This window comes from Ambystoma mexicanum, chromosome 3q, assembly GCF_040938575.1.
Source record: "Ambystoma mexicanum isolate Mex_15411 chromosome 3q, UKY_AmexF1_1, whole genome shotgun sequence".
Taxonomy (NCBI): domain Eukaryota; kingdom Metazoa; phylum Chordata; class Amphibia; order Caudata; family Ambystomatidae; genus Ambystoma; species Ambystoma mexicanum.
In genome coordinates, this window is record NC_090926.1 from 277,789,059 (window position 1) to 277,811,398 (window position 22,340).

Here is a 22,340-nt window from a genome sequence, read left to right on the forward strand (position 1 = left end):
CTACTAAGAAAGACAGATCAGAAACGAAACTGATACTGATTTTTTTTCTATACCGAGGATTCCCGGCCTGACGATGGGGAATATTCATGAGCATGTGAATCCATGCCAGACCCCGTGCTGGAGAAATGAATAATTGTGTAATCTAGAAACCTTGTGTGTAAGAATTTATTTGAATACTTATCACTGTGAATCTCTGTGTAACTCCCCTAAAGCTCACATTGACCCCTCTTGAGATAAGCCTGGCTGCTCAACACGCTACCAATATGTGTAGTACAAGCTTATACCAAAGGTTGGGTTCCTATTGCTACGAGGTCAGGGTTGTTGTAGTGCTCCAAAGGGTACTGCACACAATCTTGTCTAACATCCCCCATCTCCGGCCTGCGGTTAGTCAACTATATATGCACTATCTTCTAGAGAGATGCAACACAGAAAAGTATGTGTTTAGGATTAGAAGGCAGTTTTGGAAGAACCATAGGTTAGCGATCAAGGAATGTTGGGTGAATGAGGGTGTTCAGAGCGTGCTTTGTCAATCCTGGCAGGCATATACGTTTAAGATGCATACAGTGTCTATTTACGGTACCGCAGGTAAGTTCCCAAACAGTAATTCTGGGACTGCCAAACTGACTCCAGAAGGTGGCCTAATCCAAGCGTAGGATGCATTGTGGGTGACTGTTTTAGGGAACAAAAGGCAGGGGAGCAGGAGGAGACAGAATAAAGGAAAAATGTGATTACCCCAGGCTCCTAGTTGTAAATAAAAATAATGGTTATGTGTTCCTTGTCCTTCTCAGTTGATTTCTGTGGGCGCTGGCTTGCATACTGCTTTTGATCTAGTGATATGAAAACATAATAGTGAAACTTAAGGGAACCATCTCAGAGGATATCTATTGATAACCATGTTCCTTATTTAGATTATCTGGTGTTCCACTCCTTAGATGTCACAAGATACTTTTCCAGAGCTAGGTGGCAAAGGGAAAGTTTGTTTACAAAATGCAGTTCCTTGATCCAATTAAATAAAATGACAGACAATGCTTCTCGGTTCAACCCTGATCTGCTAACTATTGTGCTGATAGATGTTAAACGTTAAATGTATTTGTACCACGCACCGTCACCAACAGAGTTGGTCCCCAGGCGCTCCAATGGATCTGCAAATGAGAAGGTGGGAGGGTTAATAAGGTGAAGAGGGAGTAGGATAGTGAGGAGTGGCTTTCTGTTGGCAGCTTCAACTCGGTATACACCGGGTGCTGAGCTTTGGCACACATATCGGGTTGATGTCAGTCCTTGTGTGCTGTTGGTGTGACTTATGTGTTGTTGCAGTATTGTGAAGTGCATGCGGGTTGTTGTGCGAGAGATGGTTGTGTGAGTTTTTTTGAGTGAGATAGGTATGCAGAAATGTTGAGTTTTTTTTGGTTAGTGGGTTCTATGAAATTTAACATGCTAACATTCACAATTCTGTCCAAGTGCGGCACTTGCCAACCTTCACAATACCATCAAGAGGCGACTCAGGCTAACGTTCCGAATTCCGTCCAAGTGTGGGGCATGCCACCATTGCCAAATCCATCTAAGTGTTGCACTTGGAAATCTTCACAATTCCGTACAAGTGTGGCAGCATGTCAACATTCACAATTACATCCAAGTGTGGCATTTGCTAGCCTTCACAATTCCATCCATGTGTGGCACATGGTTACATTCACAATCCCATCCAGACGCGACGCAGGCCAATGTTCACAATTGTAAATTTTGCACTGCCAACCCTCACAATTCCATCTACGTGTGGCACACGTCAACATTCCCAATCCCGTCCAGATGCAGTGCAGGTCAGTGCTCACAAATTCCATCTAAGTGTTGGACATGCTAACATTCGACTTCAATCCAAGTGTGGCGCATGCCAACGTTCAAAGTCCTATCTGGATGCGACGCAGGCTAATGTTCACAATTAACTAAGTGTGAGACATGCTAACATTCAGGTTCCATATAAGTGTGGTACATGCTGACATTCACAATCCTGTTTATATGCTACTTAGGCTAATGTTCACAATTCCATCTAAGTGTGGGACATGCTAACATTCACAGTCCTATCTAGATGCGACACAGCCTGGAGTTCACGGTTCTATCTACGTGTGGCACTTGCTAGCCTTCACAATTCCATCTATGTGTGGCATACGCCGACATTCCTATCTAGATGCAACGCAAGCTAAAGTTAGGAAATTCCATCTAAATGCGGCACATGCTAACACTCAAAATCCTGTCTAGATGTGGCACCGGCTAAAGTTAAGAATTCCATCTACCTTTGGCAGATGCTAACATTCATAATCCTATCTAGATGTAAAGCAGGCTAAAGTTAAGAATTCCATCTAAATATTTGCACATGCAAACATTTACAATCCTATCTAGATGTGACGCAGGCTAAAGTTAATAAATTCCCTCTAAGTGTGGCACATGCCAACACTCACAATCCTATCTAGATGTGACGCAGGCCAAAGTTAATAAAATTCATCCAGGTGTGGCACATGTCAACATTCACAATCCTATCCATATGTGACGCAGGCTAAAGTTAAGAATTCCATCTAAATAAGTGGATAATTGCTGAGACCGGAGCATGGGAAACAGCAATTCAGGAACAGAGACTAGAATCAAGTGAAGAACTACAACGTTGGGTGGCGCTAACAATACCGTTACTTCACCCCAAAGCGGCGGACAGCACCTCAGACGAAAGAGATAGCCCTGGCTCGTAAACTGACACGAAGGACACCGATGAGCTGCCCGTGGTCTTGGGAGAGGGAGGGAAGGTAAAGCACTAGATCCATGATTGTGATGCCTTATTGGATTACCATTTGCCTTGTTTACATTGTTGGAAAACCAATAAAGTTACTTAAAAAAAAAGAAGAATTCCATCTAAATGTGGCACATGCTAACATTCACAATCCTATCTAGATGCGACGCAGGCCAATCTCCACAGTTCTCTCTAGGTGTGGCACTTGTTAACATTGGCAAGTAAGTTAGTGTGTTATGCAAGGCAACATTTACAGTCCAGCCCTGAACTGGATTAGGCTAGTGGTAAAAAATCTCTCTAAATAGGCATGCTTTAAGTCTATGGCAGTCTATGTTATGGAAAGGTAAGGTAGAGTGGTAAGGTAGAGTGTGAGAACCAGACACCATGGTAGTGCACACTGAAAGGAAGCTGCAAATTCAGGGAGTGAAAACTCAATCTAAACCTTGGACCCTAAACTTGGAGATATTAATTTACTAGAGAGATTAGACCTGCAATGAGGTGATTGTCTATGTGAAGCAGTTTACAGGGGCAATAGGTAGTTCATTACACATACTGTTTGGCTGTGTGCTGGGCTTGAGATGTATTGCAGCCACCAAGTTGAATTGTGGTGTTTTTTCTTACCCAGCATTACCTTTTCAATTATTCCACGGAGCAAATTCCCAAATGGTAATTCAGAGCTGTTAAATTGGGAGTCCAGATAAAGCCTGGTCTAGGACAATCTGTGTGAAAGATAAATGTAGTTGAATAAGAAAACAGTAGGATGAGCTGCTGGGGATCTGTTGACCCATTATAGGATATGATTCAAGTTTGGAACTCAGAAAGAGGGAGGAATCACTTGGTATTTTAATAATATATTGCCTCAGAGTGCAGTCGCTGCACAGCTCAGGGTTCCTGTACAGGAACTATAGGGTGCTGCGTGTGGCCCACTTTGTTCTGCATTCAGAGCTTTATGGGTTAGTAAGGCCACCACACAATGCTGAGGAGCAGGGAGGGAATTTTCTAGGATTCAAGCCAACAACGTGAACAGCAATGTGCCCGAGCATCAGTGCTGAAAGGCCTCTCAACCAGCCAAAGTGGAGGGAATGGCGTGAAACAGAAGTCAAGGTGCTCCAAAATGGACTCAGATGCAAGAGAAATGGTTCTTTGAGCAGCTTATAAACCTGGAAACTCTTCGAATGATAACTGTCGGGAATGGTTGTATGCCAGAAATGTGAATTTGCCATTTTCGCAACTCCCTGAAATTCTACGTTTTAGCCGAATGAGGGTACCAATCATCCTTGTATGGTTAAAGGTCACTGCTTTGCTTTAAGAATACATGTTTCATTCATTTAACACAATATAAAATCTATCTCCCTGAGACATATAAGCTTTGGTTTGCAAAATGGAAATATAATGGGGTAGGAGGTGGGGGGATTGTGATGTTGGTGCTGGGCCATGTAATGTCATGCCTTGGGATTTAATCAACAAATAAAATTCAGGTCTGAAAAAATCTCTTCATGGCAGTTTTTCAAAATCTGTTTAAACATGCATTCTGCGACAACAGCTGTTCAGTCCCATGCTTGTTTACAAGTCGCTCTCCCCTCTGTAGACAACACACATCGCACTGGCATTTCCATTTACTTACCAACTGTATACCATCCGGGAAGAAATACTCAATCTCTATGGTTCCACATCGAGGCCCAAATCCAGGCAGATGACAGTATTCATTTCTTGTATGTTTCATTGTTCCTGGCGGTTGGTTCCCTTCAATCTTCCCGTAGGCAGTTTTACAGACTGGGCATTGGGGGTTTGATGCCATTGCCCTTTCCCAACATTCCTTGCAGAAGGAGTGTTTACAAACTGTGGTGAACTTATTTGTGAAGTTGTCCAAACAGATACAACACTTATCATCATTGTTTTCGCCAGTGCCCCCTGCTTGCAGTTCCTTATCTGCTTCCCTTAAAGTGGGTCGGCCAGGAAAGCCCACTCGTTCCCTTGGTGGAATTAAAAACACCTTCTCACCCAAGTGCTTCTGTATGTTTTGTACAACTGGCTCGACATGTTGTGGCGGGCCCATTAGAGAAAGACCGCCTCCCTTTGCAGGAATTAACCTCACATCTGGATGAGTGGGCCCCAACTTCAAAAACAGCTCTGCAACTCGATTTTTGTTACTATTGTCCACAGCCCTGGTGACATAGCCAGTCATGGCTTGCTGATACAGGCTTGCAAAACCCTGCAAGGCATTTGCAGAGAGGTCCAGGTTGCCATTTTGATTCTTTATGAGGATCTTAACATTGCTCCCAGAGGATAGAGCATGCAGGTCTATCTGAACACCATACTTAATCGCAATGGAATCAAGTTCTTCATTAAACAGGTTCTGCAGCAACTCCCAATGAACCCTTGGGATTTCCATTGCTGTGAAGGCAGCTGTCATTTCATTCATAACTTTGACAATTGTTTTACCCTCCAACCTGTTCTGCAGTAGATCTATGAGCTCACGTTTCACCTGATCTAGGCCAGGCTTTGGTCCAGTAATGATGCATTCTTCCTTTTCTGCAATCAGGGTGAAGGAAGGTTTCTTCTTACGAATAGTCTTAATGGCTTTCAAGACACAAGGTCTTTCAAAATCTGAAATGGGAAGCTTTACTCGTCCCAAGTCGTCGAACAGCGGTTGGATTAATTGAGTGAAGGCCTCGTGTGCTACTTTTCTGCACGGACGCTCTTTTTGCACCTTGTCTGTTAAGGACAAGAGCACCTCTCCCTGAAAGTCTACCTGGTGCTGTTCCTTGAACGCAGAAATTTTGTCTGCGTAAGCATGGACTAAATAATCGTAATGGAAGAGGGAAAGTCTCACTGGATTCTGCTTTGGTTCTTCCGATCGGAATGGTTCCATGTTTTTTGTGACTGTTAATGGCTTGCTCCCACCCCACGCACCTTCCTCCTTCCCGTGGGCTATCTGTTCATCAGAAACTTTGTTATACAGGTGGATTACAGACTGAAAGTATAGGGCCACATCTTCAAATGATCCCTCAATCATAACGGTTTCATTTGTTAATGGGCTTGTTTTAAGATTGCTCCGATGTATCAATTCTCTCACATCGTCAAGTAAATGAGGCTCAACAGCTTTCAGGTCCAATTTTACCATTGTTGGCATATGAAACTAAAAACAAAACAAAACATTGTTATTGGGCTAGCATTCAAAAAAAGCTTAATAACAGTAGACAAATCAATTAGCCATATGCTGGGTTATTGATCTTTGTTTTTAAATGCTAGCACACCAAGGGCAAGTTTTTCAAAACATTCTTTGGGACAAGTGATTAGATGAGCAAATAAGGGGGTGTTTCTGAGCAGCTCAATGCGCATTCCCAATCCTCAATTGGGATGCACTTTGAAATGCACAGAAAACAATCACATTCCCCTGTGCCTGATCGTTACAGGCTCACGAAGGAGCGCAAGTCATGACCGGGTCCTTTCTTGGCAACTTATACCGCTGCTGTCAAGCCTGCATTTCATTGCGACATGCCCTTTAAGGGCTCATCACTGCATACAGCAATCACAGGGGTTCTGGGAGCCTGTCATATATTGATGTATGCAAGGGGGGTGGAGAGCAGTGCAAATGCACTGAAATACACAGGTCACCTTTGAGAATAAGGTGGCTTGGGCATTTCTCAAAGAAGCGCAAATGAAAAAGGTGCATCCTCTGCACTTTTTTTATTTTGTGCTTGTTTTTGAAAATCTGGCCCTGGATCTTAACGTGGGCTGTTAAGCCTGACTGAAGCCTCAACATGTTGGCTACAGTCCTTGCCTATGGGTACTACGAATAAGACTCAAACCGTTGGTCGCTGGATTGGCTGTGAACTTCGGGTTGTAGTCTATTGGGCTCATTACGAGTTTGCTGGTATCCTATCGGTAATTCCAGCGGGATACCGGCACACTGTGGCTACCGATTCAACTGCCTGATATCCCGGTATTACCAGGATATTATAAGCAATGAAGTACAGTAAATTCCCATTCCATGGAGTACCATAGGACTGCATGGATGGGATTGACGGAATAACTGACACTGGTAGAACCTATGTCAGTGATTCCGGCATTTATTTGCTGGTAGAGCGCTGATTTACCGGCAGGTAGATCACTGCCCGCAGCGGCAAGCTTGTGTTTCACCGGTCCAGAAAAAATGGTGGGGCTGGAATTACTGGTATTTTTTCCAGCATCTTTTCCAGACCGGGGAACTTTTAAAGAGCCCCTATTTCTCAGTTGTTGGCCTCGACTATAGAAATTATAGCTCTGATCTACTTCTTTCTTTCTAGTATTAATGAATTAGTCTTTTGTAACGCGCTCAATACCACAGACCAGTCTCTAAGAGGGGGACCGGGATTCAAACCTATGTTGCTCTGAGTTGTCTTGCTTCCAAGACAAACCTGTTGCCCCTGAGCTATTATCCTGACCCGTACTATTGGCTATTTGTATCTGGGTTCTGGAGTATGCCTTTGTTGTTGACATAACAGAAGGCATTTGGGCTCTGGTCCATACTACAATAATACCACAGTCTCTATGCATTAGAGCTATGATCCATACTTTGTATGTGGGTGGTGCAGGGAAGGCATGGTATCAAAAGTATGACACTGAAACAATAGGTACAATTTGTAAAACCTTTATTGAAGTTTCTGGGGTTGGAAAAATGCCCTCTAACTAGAATGGGAGTACTCCCGACCATCAAACGATAAACAAAAAAGTCCTAGTAGAGTCCGTCAAATCAAAATAATAGTAATTTTAATAATAATAATTTAGCATTTATATAGCGCTATGAACCCTCAGGTATCTGAGCGCTGCTTTTTGCCCACGGTGTGTGGTGCTCATTTATCGACCTCGGAAGAGATGAAAGGCTGAGTTTGGCCCTGCCGGGATTAGAACCTGCGCCAGCAGGCTCTGCAAAGATATCAAAGCGAGCGCTCCATTCGCTGTGCTATTGGACCGGCTAACATTGCTAATATGCTAACAAAAATCTGAAGCATGCCCCATCTCTTGTACAAAAAGTATACAAAGGAGGAATGTATGTAAAGGAAAAAATAGTGTTTGAATGAATAAATGTAGCTGAATCAGCTCTCCTCCCCACGTTAGACCACACGAAGTAAGCCGGTCCTTGCAGGCAGGATGACACACTCTGGCTTGTGGTTTCAATACAATAAACGGTTCCAAAATGTGGATCGAGGCCCGCCTGGTCTTCCACGTTAAAGTGTCTCTTTCAGACCTCCAAATAATGTTTCAACACAAAGTTCACGTAGGCCCCCCTCTGTCGGACTCAGACCTCTTCGGAACAAAGTTCAACGAAACTTGCACAGGGGCTTCCCTTCCCCAAGCTTATTACACTTCGGGTATCCCTCAGCCGGGCTTAGACACTTTTGGATGTCGAAGACTTTTCAAATGTGCATGTCTTTCTTTACAGACCTCCGCAGGACCACTTTGACTAAATGTTCAAGGTTCAACTTTTACTCTCCCCTTATCTAGGAGTTATTTTTGCGTACTTTGCTTTTGCAGTTCATTGGCTTTATCATTACAAACAATGCATCTTTTCGAGTGGGCTACTTCCTTTTGCCAGACCACTCCGTTACTCAGTATCGCTGATTTCACAGCTGCTTTTACTTCAAAGTTCATTCACAGGTCTGCCTTTCTTCTTGTGTCATCCACACGCATGCAGCCTTCCCTTGCGATATAATGTTGCCACTTCAAACTTTCTTTAACACACACTGGTCTATCAGGTCGCTTGCCAACTCACCGGCTGTGTGTGTTTCTTTTTTGGTTTTACAATTTCCAATTCACAAGTCTAGGTTAGTACCACAGGCTTTACCTTGCCTCCCCAACTCTGCCGTTCACCCGGGAGGGTCGCTGGCGTCCTTGAAACACAATGCAGCCTTCACTTGTGGGATCTGGCCTTCTCCATGTGTCTTTCACGGCCTGTCGGAGGCAACAAACTCCAGTAGGCAACTCTTGGGGTTTTCGACCGGCTGCTCTCGTCCTTTGGTCCGCCACTCTGCTCCAGTAGGTTTGCCTTCGCTCTGGAAGTTCTGCTCATACTCATGTTCCGGCTTGCTCAGAGTGTGTCTTTAGGTTCTGCCTTTTATCGTGCGAGGAGAGCTAACTGGTATCAAGTGTATGCACTTAAAGTCAAGTGCCTGACTTTGCCTGACCTGATTAATGGGACATGTCCATTATGATGTATGTGAGTTTGTTTTGTTACTCTCAGTCATGCTCTTCCTCGGCCCAGTGTTTGTGTAAAAAGGAGGGGAGTTGGGAGCTCGGAGAAGCCTAAAAAATGGGATGGGGTAGGTGAACAAAAAAAGGGGGGAATACTGTGTCTCACCATCGGCTGCCCCACCCCACTCCCCGAAGACCCCTCAACCAGGTGATCCTCCTGCACTGGTTCCTCTGCCACAGAACCTGGATCCAAAGGTGATGGCCATGTTCTATCCACCTGAGAGACAGATCCCCGGGGGCTACCAGGTGAGACACCCTCTGGCTTCTCACGGTGGGAACTAGCACTGGCGTAGCCTGTGGACATTGGGGCTCCTTGATCATACCCAAATTGCCTTGTTATTCTGAAATGGTATAAAGCATTAGGGCTTTGGCCCATTCCTTGACAGTTGACAAAAGCTGTAAGCATATAGACTATGGTTCATGTTTTGGTTGCTGGCCTTGACTATAGATATTAGGTAGTCAATACATAACTTGGTTACCATCTTTAGCTATAAGCATTATGGCTGAGTGCTGTAGTTCTGATGTGGGCTGAACTGTAGGCATTAGGGCTAAGATGCATACCTTGAGATTCTGAGCTTGTTCTTTTGGCATCGAGTCTCCAGACCTTGGAGTTAGGTGTCTGGCTTTAGTTTATAGGCACAGAAGATCTAAGCTCTGATTTTTACCATTCGCTACTACATTTTGGTTATCTAAAAGAGATATGAAACATACCTTGGGCTGTTCAGCTCGACCTGGAGACATTACAATATTGCAGCTTCCGTGTCGGCCACGGGCTCGGTTTTGCAGTCCTGGATAATCTGTGTTATCCCCTATTGGGATCATTTGATTGTAAGTAAGGTGACAGGGCTCTCCATCAAGTTCCAAAGTGATGTTTTGAAAACATTCTTCAGCTACTGAAAGAAAAAAACTTATCAATTCTAAAAACAAAACTCATCTCTCCTCCTGCTGCCCACAAAAACTCACATTAAAAGCACTATACATAGTTAAAATGTTGTCCATTACTATATTTGTAAAAGATCCAAATGCTTGTAAAAGGCTGACAAACTGTCTATACACATTAGCATTATATAATTTTATTAAATATCCAATACGTGTAAACCTCCCCCATGTGTAGGCACCATAAAGTCTAGTCAACATTTCAAATAGTGCGAGATGGTTAGGAAAGATTTTCTTTGTGCTGCTTTTGTGAGGGGTCAGTAATGCAAGGGGGACAACTGCTTGTGTTTTTCTCAGAATTGAACATTTTATTAAAAGATAAAAAGATCTAAATAAATCTTTGCTAAACCTACTCTATAAGGAAGTCCCTATCTAGTCTAAGAGCTAAGGGGTTCACTCCTAACATAAACAAAACTGGTCCTCACACTAAACAACAAAACATTCAAAGTGAATCATAAACAACATAAATGAGAGAATAACAAGCAACCAGTAATTTGGATGACCTTCACCTGTCCTGGGTAAATCCCTTCATTGGGATTGTTCCAAATCAATTTCCCCAAATGTTCAAAAGGAAAAGTTCTTATAAGTTCCAAATGAAATGAAAGTTCACCAAACATCCACCGGTAACTGTTGTTCACCCTTCAGTTGAAAGGGTCAATTTTCAATTCCAGCCAAGGAAATGGCACCAATGGTAATCCTGGATGCCATCTTTCCAGGATTGTTTTGCCACAGTTCACAGAATAGATAAGCAACTTCTACAAGTGTTCATAACCTGTGCAGTACATTTGGTATAATTGTCAGGATGCTTCTTCTTGAGTTGTTGCTTGACGCTCAACAACTTCCCTTACTGTTACCGTGGAAACAGAATCCTTGGTTCCACATTATGCCACTACTTCAAACAACTTCAATGCAACATCCATTGACCGTATTATACACAACCAAAATTCTGGTATTTCTGCTTCAACTTTATGTATTAGAGTGGTTAGGCATTTTAAAGAAACTCCGACCTCTACAGGTAGGCAAGGCACTCTTCTTTCCTATGCTCCAAGAAAAGGGCAGCCACTTTGCCTTTTCCGTCTGCCTTACTGCCAAAAGGATACCCTCAATCTTCTTACGTGCACCCAGCTCCCTTCCCCAGCTTTGTACACACCTTCTTGGTTCCAGTAGCTACCTTGATACTTTCTACTCTGGTCGGGAAACAGAATTGGTCACATGCAAACCTCCATAGATGCCGTAATGTTTTTATTTTTAATTTTAATTAATTTTAATTTTGTCCATTTGTAATGTGCCAGAGCCCGCAGGCTTCAGGGCGCAGAGAAGTAAAGAATGAAAGTAAAGAATGAAAGAAAGAATACGGGACAGGGGGGTCAGAAGTAAGGGTGGTAGTATTTACTCAAAGTTAATAGTTTTCACCCCTTTCCTAAATTTCAGCAGGTTATTTTCGGCACGCAGATTTTTAGGTTTCAAAGGGTGGCAGATTGAACGGTGAAGGATCTGCCCAAACCTCTTGCACGCTTACTCCTAGGGACAGATAAACAGACCCCATCACTCGATCTGGTAAGTCTGGCTGAGTGATGAACCTTGACAATCTTAAGTAACCGGTGGCTGGGCCATATAGGCATTTATGTACAATTGTCAAGGCCTTAAAGTTGACCAGAGCTTTGACAGGAAGCCAGTGGAGGTTCCTACTATGAGCAGAAATAGGTTTGCGTCTAGGTATGTTTTTAACGATGCAAAACATGGGGGCGCCTAAGGCTATTATTACTAGTCCCCAACATCAAGGCATTTCACTAGTCTATTCTATCCTTGGCATTATTAGGGCACGAACGAGAGTGGCACAGTACACTTCCAAACATAAGGTTTCACCAGCCACAAAAGCCTAAGTACATATTGGGCTTTATTAGCAACGCTTTCAATATTAGCATCTGAGCCCAAGGAAGATTCAAAAATAACGCTGAGTGTCTTGACCTTGCCTACAGTTTTAATCTATGTAGCAAATTGCTTCCACTTGTGCCTGTAGCATTTAAGAGTTGATGACGCTCTGGCCTGGGCAAGGACCTCCCTGCAGTCCGCCGGCAACTCGTATCCTCTGAACTCTAGGGCTGCAGGAGCAAGCCCTCAGGTACAGCGATCCTAGGTTGTGGTGCAGGATTGCGCTTCCTTCCCTGGTGAGCAGATCTGCTAACTCTGGCAGCTTGACCGGAGGAGACGCTGACAGACTGAGAAGGTCCGGGTACCAAATTTGCCTCTGCCACGCCGGGGCAACGAGTATCATCCTGCATCAGCACTGTGTGAGTTGATTGATGACTCGTGGCAGGGGAGGGAACGCGTACAGGAACAGGCCTTCCCAAAGGAAGAACGCATCCCCCATGCTCCTCAGATGATGGAACCTGCTGGCGAAGTCCTTGCATTTGGAGTTCGCCGCTGTCGCAAACCGATTGATCTGGGGTCTGCCCCTCTTGAGGAAGATGCAGCCCACCTGATCCTGCAACACTCATGGCAGGAGCACAACTCCCTGCTGAGGGAGTCGGTGATGGTGTTCTTGACTCCTGCCAAGTGAAAGGGGATGAGGGCATCTCTTGGTCGACGGCCCAGTGCCACATGTCCTGCACCTCTCTGGAGAGCGCTGGGGAATCGGGTGCCCGCCTGCTTACTGATGTAGAACATCATGGTTGTGTTGTCCGTGAAGATTCTCACCACTTTGCCCTTCTGGGACGGAAGGAATGACTTGAGGGCCCAGACCACTTCCCGCATTGAAAAAAGTCAAGAGGGTCAGTTGAAGCCTGGTCTCAGTCAATGTTGCTGGATTTTGGGTAATGGCCTGTAATCAGTGACATTGTTTTTTTTATTATTGGTTTAGCTGTATTTTGCCAGCTTTTACAAAAGTCTGTCAGGTAAAAGTTCATCTCTTCCTCCTTGGTTTTACTTTCAAACAGTAAATAAATTGCTTTTGTTTTTGAATCTTGTTTGCTTTTTGTTTCTTTCTTTTCCTGAATATTGTTCTTGTCCTTTCATCAATTTTTGGTCAGATATATTTTTTCCAGGTTAAGACTCTCCAGGAAATTTTCAACAGCAATCACCTGCTTTCTATTTGCCCCATTCATAAGATACGACCACCAGTAATCTTCGTCCAACTGGCAAAAGCCGGTATACAGGTGGCTTAGGTGAGTCCTTCTATTGGTTGAGCAGGACAAGATCAGGTGTTTTAGCGTTTCCACTGCGAGTAGGTCCTTACAGAACCTGCACAAATGTTCTTTTGATTTATTTCTAATGCCCAGGATCACGTTTGTTTTCAGAATGTTTAACCTTGCTCGTAAAACGGTTATCTGGATCCTCTTGCTTGGAAATTTTACCAAATAATTTTGCGTTTCGTTCAACCTCAGTGTATGCTGGCAGGTGTCGTTAAAGTTTGTAGTTCCAGGCTTTCTACAGGGTATTACACCAGTCTTTTTCTTTAAATGCGTCAGGTTATTAAGAAGCTCTTCTTCTGTACTTCCAATTTCCACTAGCAGTGCCTCATTTTTTCCAGTCCAGGCGTTTAGCATCTTATTTGATCTTTTGTCCATTTCTTCTCTAATGATTACGTGGACTTTTTGGCTTGGTGCTCGGGTTTTCCTGTACAGAATCAGGCCGTTAAGGTCGACTGTTTTTTTTTTTGTGATGTTAGGCTTAGTTCTCTGCGTATAAGTGCCAATGGTGTCGAGGGAGGGACTGAGCACTTTCCTCCATAGTGACCCTTCCAGTTTGTTCCAGATAGCTTGTGGGATGGAGGGCATGGTATCGGCACCATATACCAGGGCAGGGACCGCTTTAGATTTATAAAAGGTCAGAGCTGCTTTCAAAGAGAAACAACCGTATTTCCTATCCATCAGGATTAACTGGTTTGTCAGGATTTTTGTTTTCTGTTTCAGGGTTTCTTGCATTGGCACTTCTGAGGCACTGTTACTGATGGTGAGCCCCAGGTATCTAAAAGTTGTAACTTTTTCGATGCGTTCTTTCTGTAGTACCCAACTGTCTTTGTCTTTCCCTCTTGTTTTTTTATCGAGGCTCATCACCTTGGTTTTTGACGTGTTTATCTCGAGGTCGTTCAGTGTTAGGTACTCCTGTAGGTTGTCCAATTTCCTTTGAAAGCCAATCATTGTTTGGTCGATAAGAATAATGTCATCCGCGTACAGCAACTTGTTTATTTTCTCAGAACCCAAAGTTGGAGGAAAGGTCTTGATATTTTCTTTCCGTATATTGGAAGTCCCCTGTATGGGCGTTGTAGAGCGCCAGTGCCAACGGGCATCCTTGCTTTACCCCGCGAAAGGTAAAGATGTTGTTAGAGAGAAGACCAGCTCCATTTAGACAGACTCTCATTGAAGTCCCAGAGTAGGGCCAGCGGACATTTCCAGGTCGTCAGTTTGCTCCATAGCTTTTCTCTATTCACTTTGTCAAAAGCTTTCGAGAGATCGATGAAACCCAGGACTAAACGTGGGGCCCCTTCTAGAACTTTTGCCTTCAGGATGCTATTGATGAAAATATTGGCCGAGGTTCCAAGATTTTTAGTGAATCCTGTCTGACAGTGGTCAACTCCATCCGATGTTGTTACCCACGATTTTAATTTGTCCAGTAGTAATGACCCAAAGATTTTCCCAATGCAATCCAAGAGTGCTATCGGTCGATAGTTATTTGGGTTCCCTTCGTCTCCTCCTTTGTAGATTGGCACGATGGTAGCACATTTCCATGACGGTGGAATCGAGGATGTATCTACGCAGGTTTTGAAGATTTCTGCAATTAACACGGACCATGAGCCAGGATTTGATTTCAAATCTATGTTTGATATACCATTTGGTCCTGGAGCTCTAGAGGTCTTTAGCTTGATGATTTTTTCTTCAATAAGTATGTGGTCCAGATCGATTTTCCACTTTGGTGCCTCGCTGAATACATCTTGTCTTGATGGTCCAGGGACACCAAATAGATCAGAAAAATGCAAGATCCAGGCTTTTTCATTCACGCTGCTAGTTAGAGTTTTCTGATTTTCTTCTACCTGGTGAGATTAGCACCCAGAATGCTCTAGGTTTCATGCTGCTAAGAGTTTTTAGCATGCATTCTGAGTCTGTTTGGTACAGTGTGATCTGATACCCTTTTAGCCAATTTTAGTATTTTATTGTGGCTATGGACACCTCCCTGCTGTTGGACGGGGATGGAAACTGTTTTGGTTTTCTGACTGCTCTTCTCATTTCTAACCTTTTTGTTTTCAGGGTAAGGTCGTTATGATGTAGGGAACTCTTGTTTGTGGGACGCTCAGATTGTGCCACTTGATAAGGAATTAGTAAGTGACAGTAGTCCGTTGGTTTCCTTAGACCGGTTTTCTGGTCCTCTGCTTTTGCTTGTCAATAGTGATCAGTGATATCCTTTATTGCTACCAACTTCAGCCGGAGTCTATTTCCCCTGTTAGTTTCTAGGTTTGTTGACATTTTCGGACGCGTGGATAGGTTAGGAGTTTTTTCCGTTTCCCAAGTTGCGATCGGTAAATTATGATCACTGTGTAGTGTCCGAGTCACCTTGAAGCTGGTCACCTTTGCCAGCAGTTGTCGAGACACATATGTGGTCCAACGTAGCGTGGTGACCTGCCAGTTCCCATGTGGAGATCGCCGGATTGGTGTGTTTTTTTAGGGTGTGCTGGTTGTGCAAATCTCTTGCTTCCATTGCTTCTGCCCATTTCGTACCTCGGAATAATGAGCCGTGTTCATTGTTTCTCAAATTTCTTTTGATAGTTATGTTGTTTTTATTTGAGGTGTTTACTCTTCTTTCCCACACAATTTGTGCGTTCAGGTCACCACATATAATGGTGTGGTCGATTTTGTGAGCGTCCCAGGCATCATCCACGATTCCTTCTATTTTTGGGATTGAAAATGTCACATTGGAATTCTTTTGGGTTCTAATAGGTGTTAATAACCAAGTAGATGGTACTTTCATTTTCCTTATTTGCTTGCTCTGCGCATTTCCAGCTGATTAGAGTTGTCAAGATGGAACAAGTTACTTACCTGTAACTGTTGTTCTCCAGCATGGGTCTGGCATGGATTCACATGCTCATGAATATTCCCCGTCGTCAGGCTGGGAATCCTCGGTAAAGAAAAAACCAGTATCAGTTTCGTTTCTGATCTGTCTTTCGTAGTAATAACCAATCACTGGTCTCTGCGTCATACTGACCACAGCCAATGACTGCCCTCTACCTAAGCACCTCCTCCGGCAGCCATCTTCAGATTTGGAAGCACGTGAAGTGGCAGTATGACCAAGTGAAGAGCCGCAGAGGGGTAGGCGGGAGGGTTCGCATGTGAATCCATGCCAGACCCATGCTGGAGAACAACAGTTACAGGTAAGTAACTTGTTCCTTCTCCAGCATGGGGTCTGGCATGGATTCACATGCTCATGAATAAAGAATACATAGCAGTACACACATGCACAACCACGGGAGGTGGCAAAGGCTCAACATTAAGCATCACATTAACTCAACATTAAGCATCTTACCTCCTCACCAGGCTCACCTCAGGCGAACAGGTTGCGCAGCACTGCTTGGCCGACCCTGGACTCCTCCCTGGAATCCCGGTCGACGCAGTAGAATTTCGTGAAGGTGTGAGTCGACCTCCACGTAGCAGCCCTGCATATGTCCAGCAGGGGCACACCAGATAGGAACGCCGTGGTAGCTGCGATCGCTCTGGTGGAATGGGCTCTCGGACGGCCAGGCAGCGGTCGGTTTGCCAACCGGTGACAGTACATGATACAGCCGGAGAGCCATCTGGAGATGGAAGCCTTCGAGAGAGCCTTCCCCTGATTGACAGGTCCAAAGTTCACAAAGAGTTGTGACGTCTTCCGAAAACCCTTCGTGCGGTCCACGTAGAACTTCAGCGCTCTAGCTACATCCAGCGAGTGCAAAGTCCTCTCAGCCGGCGACGAAGGCGACGGGAAAAACACAGGTAACACCAAGGGTTCGTTGAGATGGAAGTCCGACGGTACCTTGGGCATGAAGGAGGGGTGCGTCCTGAGCACTACCCTCGTGTCGTGGAAAGTCAAGTACGGGGCCTTGCAGGAAAGGGCCTGGATCTCTCCCACTCGTCGTGCGGAGGTGATGGCCACAAGAAAAGCTGTTTTCCACGATAGAAACTTCAACGGGGCCGAGTGCAGAGGCTCGAACAGAGGTCCCATGAGCTTGGTCAGCACCACGTTGAGCTCCCACGCCGGGGCCGGAGCCTTCACCGGCGGGAACGATCTGAACAGTCCCTTCATGAACTCTTTCACCAGACGATGAGACCACAAGGACGTCCGCCCCGTGGTTCTGGTGTATCGGGAGATCGCAGCAAGATGAATCTTGATGGACGCGTGTGCCAAACCAGCTTTGGCCAGCGTCAGCAGGTACGGCAGTACTTGGGGAGCCGTAATCCGTAGAGGGTTAATCTTCTGTGCGTGGCACCAGACAGAGAACCTCTTCCATTTGTGTCCGTAGCATTTAAGAGTCGAGGACGCCCTGGCCTTTGCAAGAACCTCTCTGCAATCGGCCGGTATGTCGTATCCTCCAAACTCTAGCGCTGCAGGAGCCAGGCCTGCAAGTTCAGCGACTTCGGGTCGTGGTGGAGGATGGCGCCTCCTTCCCTGGAGAGTAGATCCGCGTCCGCCGGCAGCTTGATCGGCGGTGACGCTGACAAGTCCAGAAGGTCCGGGAACCATATCTGCCTCGGCCACGCAGGTGCGACGAGGATCATCCTGCACCGTGACCTCTTGAGCTGGTTGACGAGCCGGATCAGCAGAGGCAAGGGAGGGAACGCGTAGAGGAACAGGCCCTCCCAGGGGAACGAGAAAGCATCGCCCATGCTCCTCGTCTGGGGAAACCTGCTGGCGAACCTCCGGCACTTGGTGTTCGTCGCCGTAGCGAACAGGTCGATCTGGGGTGTGCCCCACCGTCGGAAGAGGCGATCCACCAGATCCTGCCGTAGTTCCCACTCGTGGCACGAGCGCAGCTCCCTGCTGAGTGAGTCGGCGATGGTGTTTTTTATCCCTGCCAGATGAAACGGCACCAGAAAAATCCCTTGGGCGACGGCCCAATGCCACAGATCCTGCGCCTCCTTGGACAGCGCTGGGGACCTGGTTCCGCCCTGTTTCCTGATGTAAAACATGGTGGTGGTGTTGTCGGTGAAGATCCTCACCACCTTGCCCTTGAGGGACGGAAGGAAGGACCTGAGGGCCCAAAACACTGCACGGAGCTCCAGGACGTTGATATGCAGGGACTTCTCCGTCGGGAGCCAGAGTCCCCTCGCGTGCAGATTTTCGGTGTGCGCTCCCCACCCTTCCAGGGAGGCATCCGTGGTCACAGTCTCCTGGTGGGCTGGGGTCTGGAAGTCCATGCCCGCCGTCAGATGCGCGCGGGTGCCCCACCACCGTATCGCTCGTCGGAAACTCTCGTCGAGCATGATCCTTTCCTCGAAGCTGCCCGTCGTCTGGATCCAGCGCGCATCCAGGAATTCTTGCAACGGGCGCATCCGGAGCCTGCACATGGGAATGAGGTAGATGCAGGAAGACATCATCCCGAGGAGGGACTTGATGGATCTCACTTTGGCCGCGTCGGCCACCAACATCCGTTGCACCTTGCCCAAGATGGTCCTGGTCCTCTCCTCCGACGGGGAGGCCAGAAGGGACACTGTGTCGAGCCTCGCTCCCAGAAACAGTGCGACTTGCGCGGGCACCAGGTGGGATTTGGCGTAGTTCACGGAGAATCCCAGGTCCGTGAGGAGTTGGACGGTCCTTGCCGTGTGGGCCACGGCGAGCTCCTTCGTCTTGGCGCGGATGAGCCAGTCGTCCAGGTAGGGGTAGACGTGAATCCCCTCGCGGCGCAGCTGCGCCGCCACCGGTGCGAGGCACTTGGTGAATACCCTGGGTGCCGACCGTAGTCCGAAGGGAAGGGCTTTGAACTGGTAATGACGCCCTTGGACCACGAACCTGAGGAATTTTCGGTGCCCCTTTAGGATGGGAATGTGGAAGTAGGCATCCTCCAAATCCAACGACGATAGGAAGTCTCCTTCCTCCAGTTGACCCAGGACGTGCTGGAGGGTGACCATCCGAAACTTCTGCGCCTTGATGAACTTGTTCAGCCGTCGCAGGTCTAGGATGGGGCGCCATCCTCCCGTCTTCTTCTTCACGAGGAAGTATCGCGAGTAGACTCCGGAGCCCCGAAGCCTCTTTGGGACGAGTTCGATGGCGCCCTTTCTGAGCATCGCCTTTACCTCCCGGAGAAGTTGAGGGACGTGAAGTTCTTTCCTGGCCACGGGGGGGACGCGCGGGCACCTTCTTTGAAACTCGAGCGCGTGGCCCCGGGCCAGGGCGTCCAGCACCCAACGGTCGGTGGAGATGGACTCCCACACGCTGACGAAGCCCGCCAGCCGGCCTCCCACCGGGGTGCTTCGGTGGGGGCCCGACCCCACGGCCGGTTCAATCCTGCTTGGACGCGGCCTTGCCGCCTTGACCTCCTTGGCGACGGCGGCGGGGTCCGCTAGACTTGCCTCGTCCTCTGTAGGCCTCTTGCGACGACGAGCGGGCCGCTTGACGGTAGGAAGCGAAACCGCCGCCGGAACCTTTGGAGGCGCCCTTGCCTCCGCCGCTCCGAAAGGGCGTTCGTCGCTGCTGCAGGACTCCAAGGGCCCGGGCCGTCTCAGTATCCGCCTTGATGGCCTGAAGGGAATCGTCCACTGTCTTCCCAAACAGGTTGTTCCCGTCGAAGGGCATGTCCAGGACTCTGGTCTGGACGTCCTGCCGAAAGTCCGTAGCTTTGAGCCATCCACGACGTCGAAGGCAAACGCCGTTGCCCAGCTGGCGGAACCCAGTGTCGGCGATGTCCGTCGCCACGGTGATGGCGTGGTCCGACGCCACTTCACCTTCCTGTAGGATCTCAAGGGCCTCCGCCCTCTTGTCGTCCGGCAGAAAATCCAGCAGGGGAGCCATCTTGTACCAGAGCTCCCTGTCGTAGCGGGCCACGATAGCCAAGGCGTTGGCCGCTTTAATCGTCGTCGCTGCCGACGAGATGACTCTACGTCCCATAGTATCCAATTTCTTTCCCTCGCCGTCCGGCGGGGAAGTCGATGTGGAGGCCGCGCCCCCCCCCCGCTTTCTTCCTGGCTGCCGCGGAGACGACGGAGTCCGGGGTAGGCTGCGCCCGGAGGCACAGGGGGGCCGTGTCCGGGACCCGGTACTTCTTCTCGTACCGGTCTCTTCTAGCTGGCGTCGTGGAAGGGTTCTTGAGGAGGGAAAGGCCCTCATCCCAAATGTCGTCCAACAGAGGCACTGCGAGGACCGTCTTCCTCTTGGCCTCGCGCCGCTGATAAAGGAAGCCTTCCTTTTTCTTCTCCTCAGGGCAGAGTTGGAAAAGCTCGGAAGCCCTGGAGATCATGGAGTGGAAAGATCCGATCTCGTCGGGCGGAGAAGCCCTGGTGGGGGGCGACGACGGAAAATCCTCGTCGTATGCCTCGTCGTCCGTACCCGTCGCCGCCGTGTCAGTCCCCGTATCATCCCCTCGGGTGGATGGGGAGGAGGGCTGGACGGGGCGCGACGGTTGAAAAGGAGGTGGAGGATGGATCCTTCTTTTCTTGGTAGGGGGAACACCAGAAGGTCCCGGTTCTGGATCCCCCGACGGGAGAGGTTCCTCCGTCGGTAACGGTAGCCTCGTCCTTATCTCCGTGCATAAGGACTGTATGGCCAACAAAATGGCCGCCGAGTTGTCTCGCGGCGCTGGCAGAGGGGAATCCGACGGGAGAGCAGGGGCCCCGTCGGTATCCTCGACGATGTCGTCGTCGTCACCTGCGTCGGGGCCCATTCCGACGGGCTGGTCTTGTTCCACGCCTAGGCCGTGGCTTAAGACCTCGATCAGCTCCTCTTCTGAGGTTGAGGCCGAATCTACGACGACGCCCTGCCCCCCCTTCTTCTTCCCCACAGAGGGTTTCACAGGGGTCTTATCGATGGGCACAAAAGAAGACTCCCTCCGAGGAGGCAGGGAGATTCTGGGCCCTGAGGTCGCCACCACTGGTGCAGCCTCCACAGGCTGGGCCAGGGCCGCCGCGACCGTTTCGATAGAGGGCTTGGTCGGATGGATCAAGGCCTTCACCACCTTAGGTGCGCTCACCGCCTTATCCTTGAGGGAGGGGGCACTGCCACGCTCCTCCTCTGCCTTAGAGCTCGACCGGGGCCTCTCCAGGAGCTTCGCCGGGTGCTCGGCCTTCCTCTTACCCGACCCAGAGCGTTGGCTCGTGGTTGATGGTGCCGGGGAGGGTGCGCCCTGCCTGGCGCCCGTAGAGCCCGACCGTTCGGCGCTCCCGGTGCCAGCGGACTCGCGGTGCTTGGCCTTATGTTGGGCCCCCGTCGCCGGGGCGCCCTCAAAGGTCTTAGAAGACCGCTCGGATTTCTTCTTCTTCTCGCCAGACGGGCTCTTACCCTCCAGCCAGTTGGCGAGACGTTGATGACGGTCCTTCATGGTCCGTTCCGACATGTTGCCGCAAAACGCACAGTCCTTCTCCACGTGCGTTTTGTCCTCATGAAGGCAGTAAAGGCAGAAAGAGTGTTCGTCCTCCTTAAAGACGTTCTGCAGCTGGCATCCAGGGCAAACCCTGAACAGCTTTCCGGGCGTCGAGCTTCCCTTCTCCTGGGCCATCTCCGAGACCGGGCCTGAGAAGCTTCTGGAGTCCTCCGAAGTGTAGCTCGACGAATCTTCACCCTTGAGGCACAGACGAATCCGACACGGGTCCCCGTTGATCGGATGTAGGATCGGTGGAGCTTGAGGCTCTTTTGACCGAAAGAATCGAAGTCTTTTGTGAAAAAGCGCGAAAAAATAGCACTAACGCTCGAGAGCAATAGCACGAGGATCCCAACACATGAACGTGCGGTAAAAATCTGAAGATGGCTGCCGGAGGAGGTGCTTAGGTAGAGGGCAGTCATTGGCTGTGGTCAGTATGACGCAGAGACCAGTGATTGGTTATTACTACGAAAGACAGATCAGAAACGAAACTGATACTGGTTTTTTCTTTACCGAGGATTCCCAGCCTGACGACGGGGAATATTCATGAGCATGTGAATCCATGCCAGACCCCATGCTGGAGAAGTGAGAATCTAAGATTTTTTCCAGATTCAGGTCACGACCTACCTTGATGGCCGTGATAAGTCCTGCTCGGGGTCTCCCCAAGGGGCCTTGGAGTGCCGGGGAAAAGGCTATGTCAAAACCGTCTGCTGCCGGTTGATTTGTTATCCAGGTTTCCTGGAGGCAAATGATGTCGAAGATCCCTAGGTTTACATCTGAGATATTCACCAAATCTGAAAAACCTCTAGTGTTCCAGGATCCTAGGGTCATGCGTTTTGTGGTCTCTTCTTTAGCCAGGATCTCCAC

The 22,340-nt window shown here is 48.1% G+C and overlaps 1 protein-coding gene across 3 annotated transcripts in view; it reads right to left on the reverse strand.

The window, feature by feature from the left end:
* The window catches only part of LOC138582453 (E3 ubiquitin-protein ligase DTX3L-like), a 484,811-nt gene that overhangs the window by 116,518 nt on the left and 345,953 nt on the right, over window positions 1-22,340 (reverse strand). For 2 of the 3 annotated variants that reach the window (XM_069653759.1, XM_069653760.1), the window contains 2 exons: window positions 9,716-9,897; window positions 4,395-5,909 (listed from right to left, as the gene is read on the reverse strand). In XM_069653759.1, coding sequence (XP_069509860.1) covers window positions 4,395-5,909; window positions 9,716-9,897 — 1,697 coding nt within the window. The remainder of the gene's footprint in view (window positions 1-4,394; window positions 5,910-9,715; window positions 9,898-22,340) is intronic. The other variant, XM_069653761.1, reaches the window with a different exon arrangement.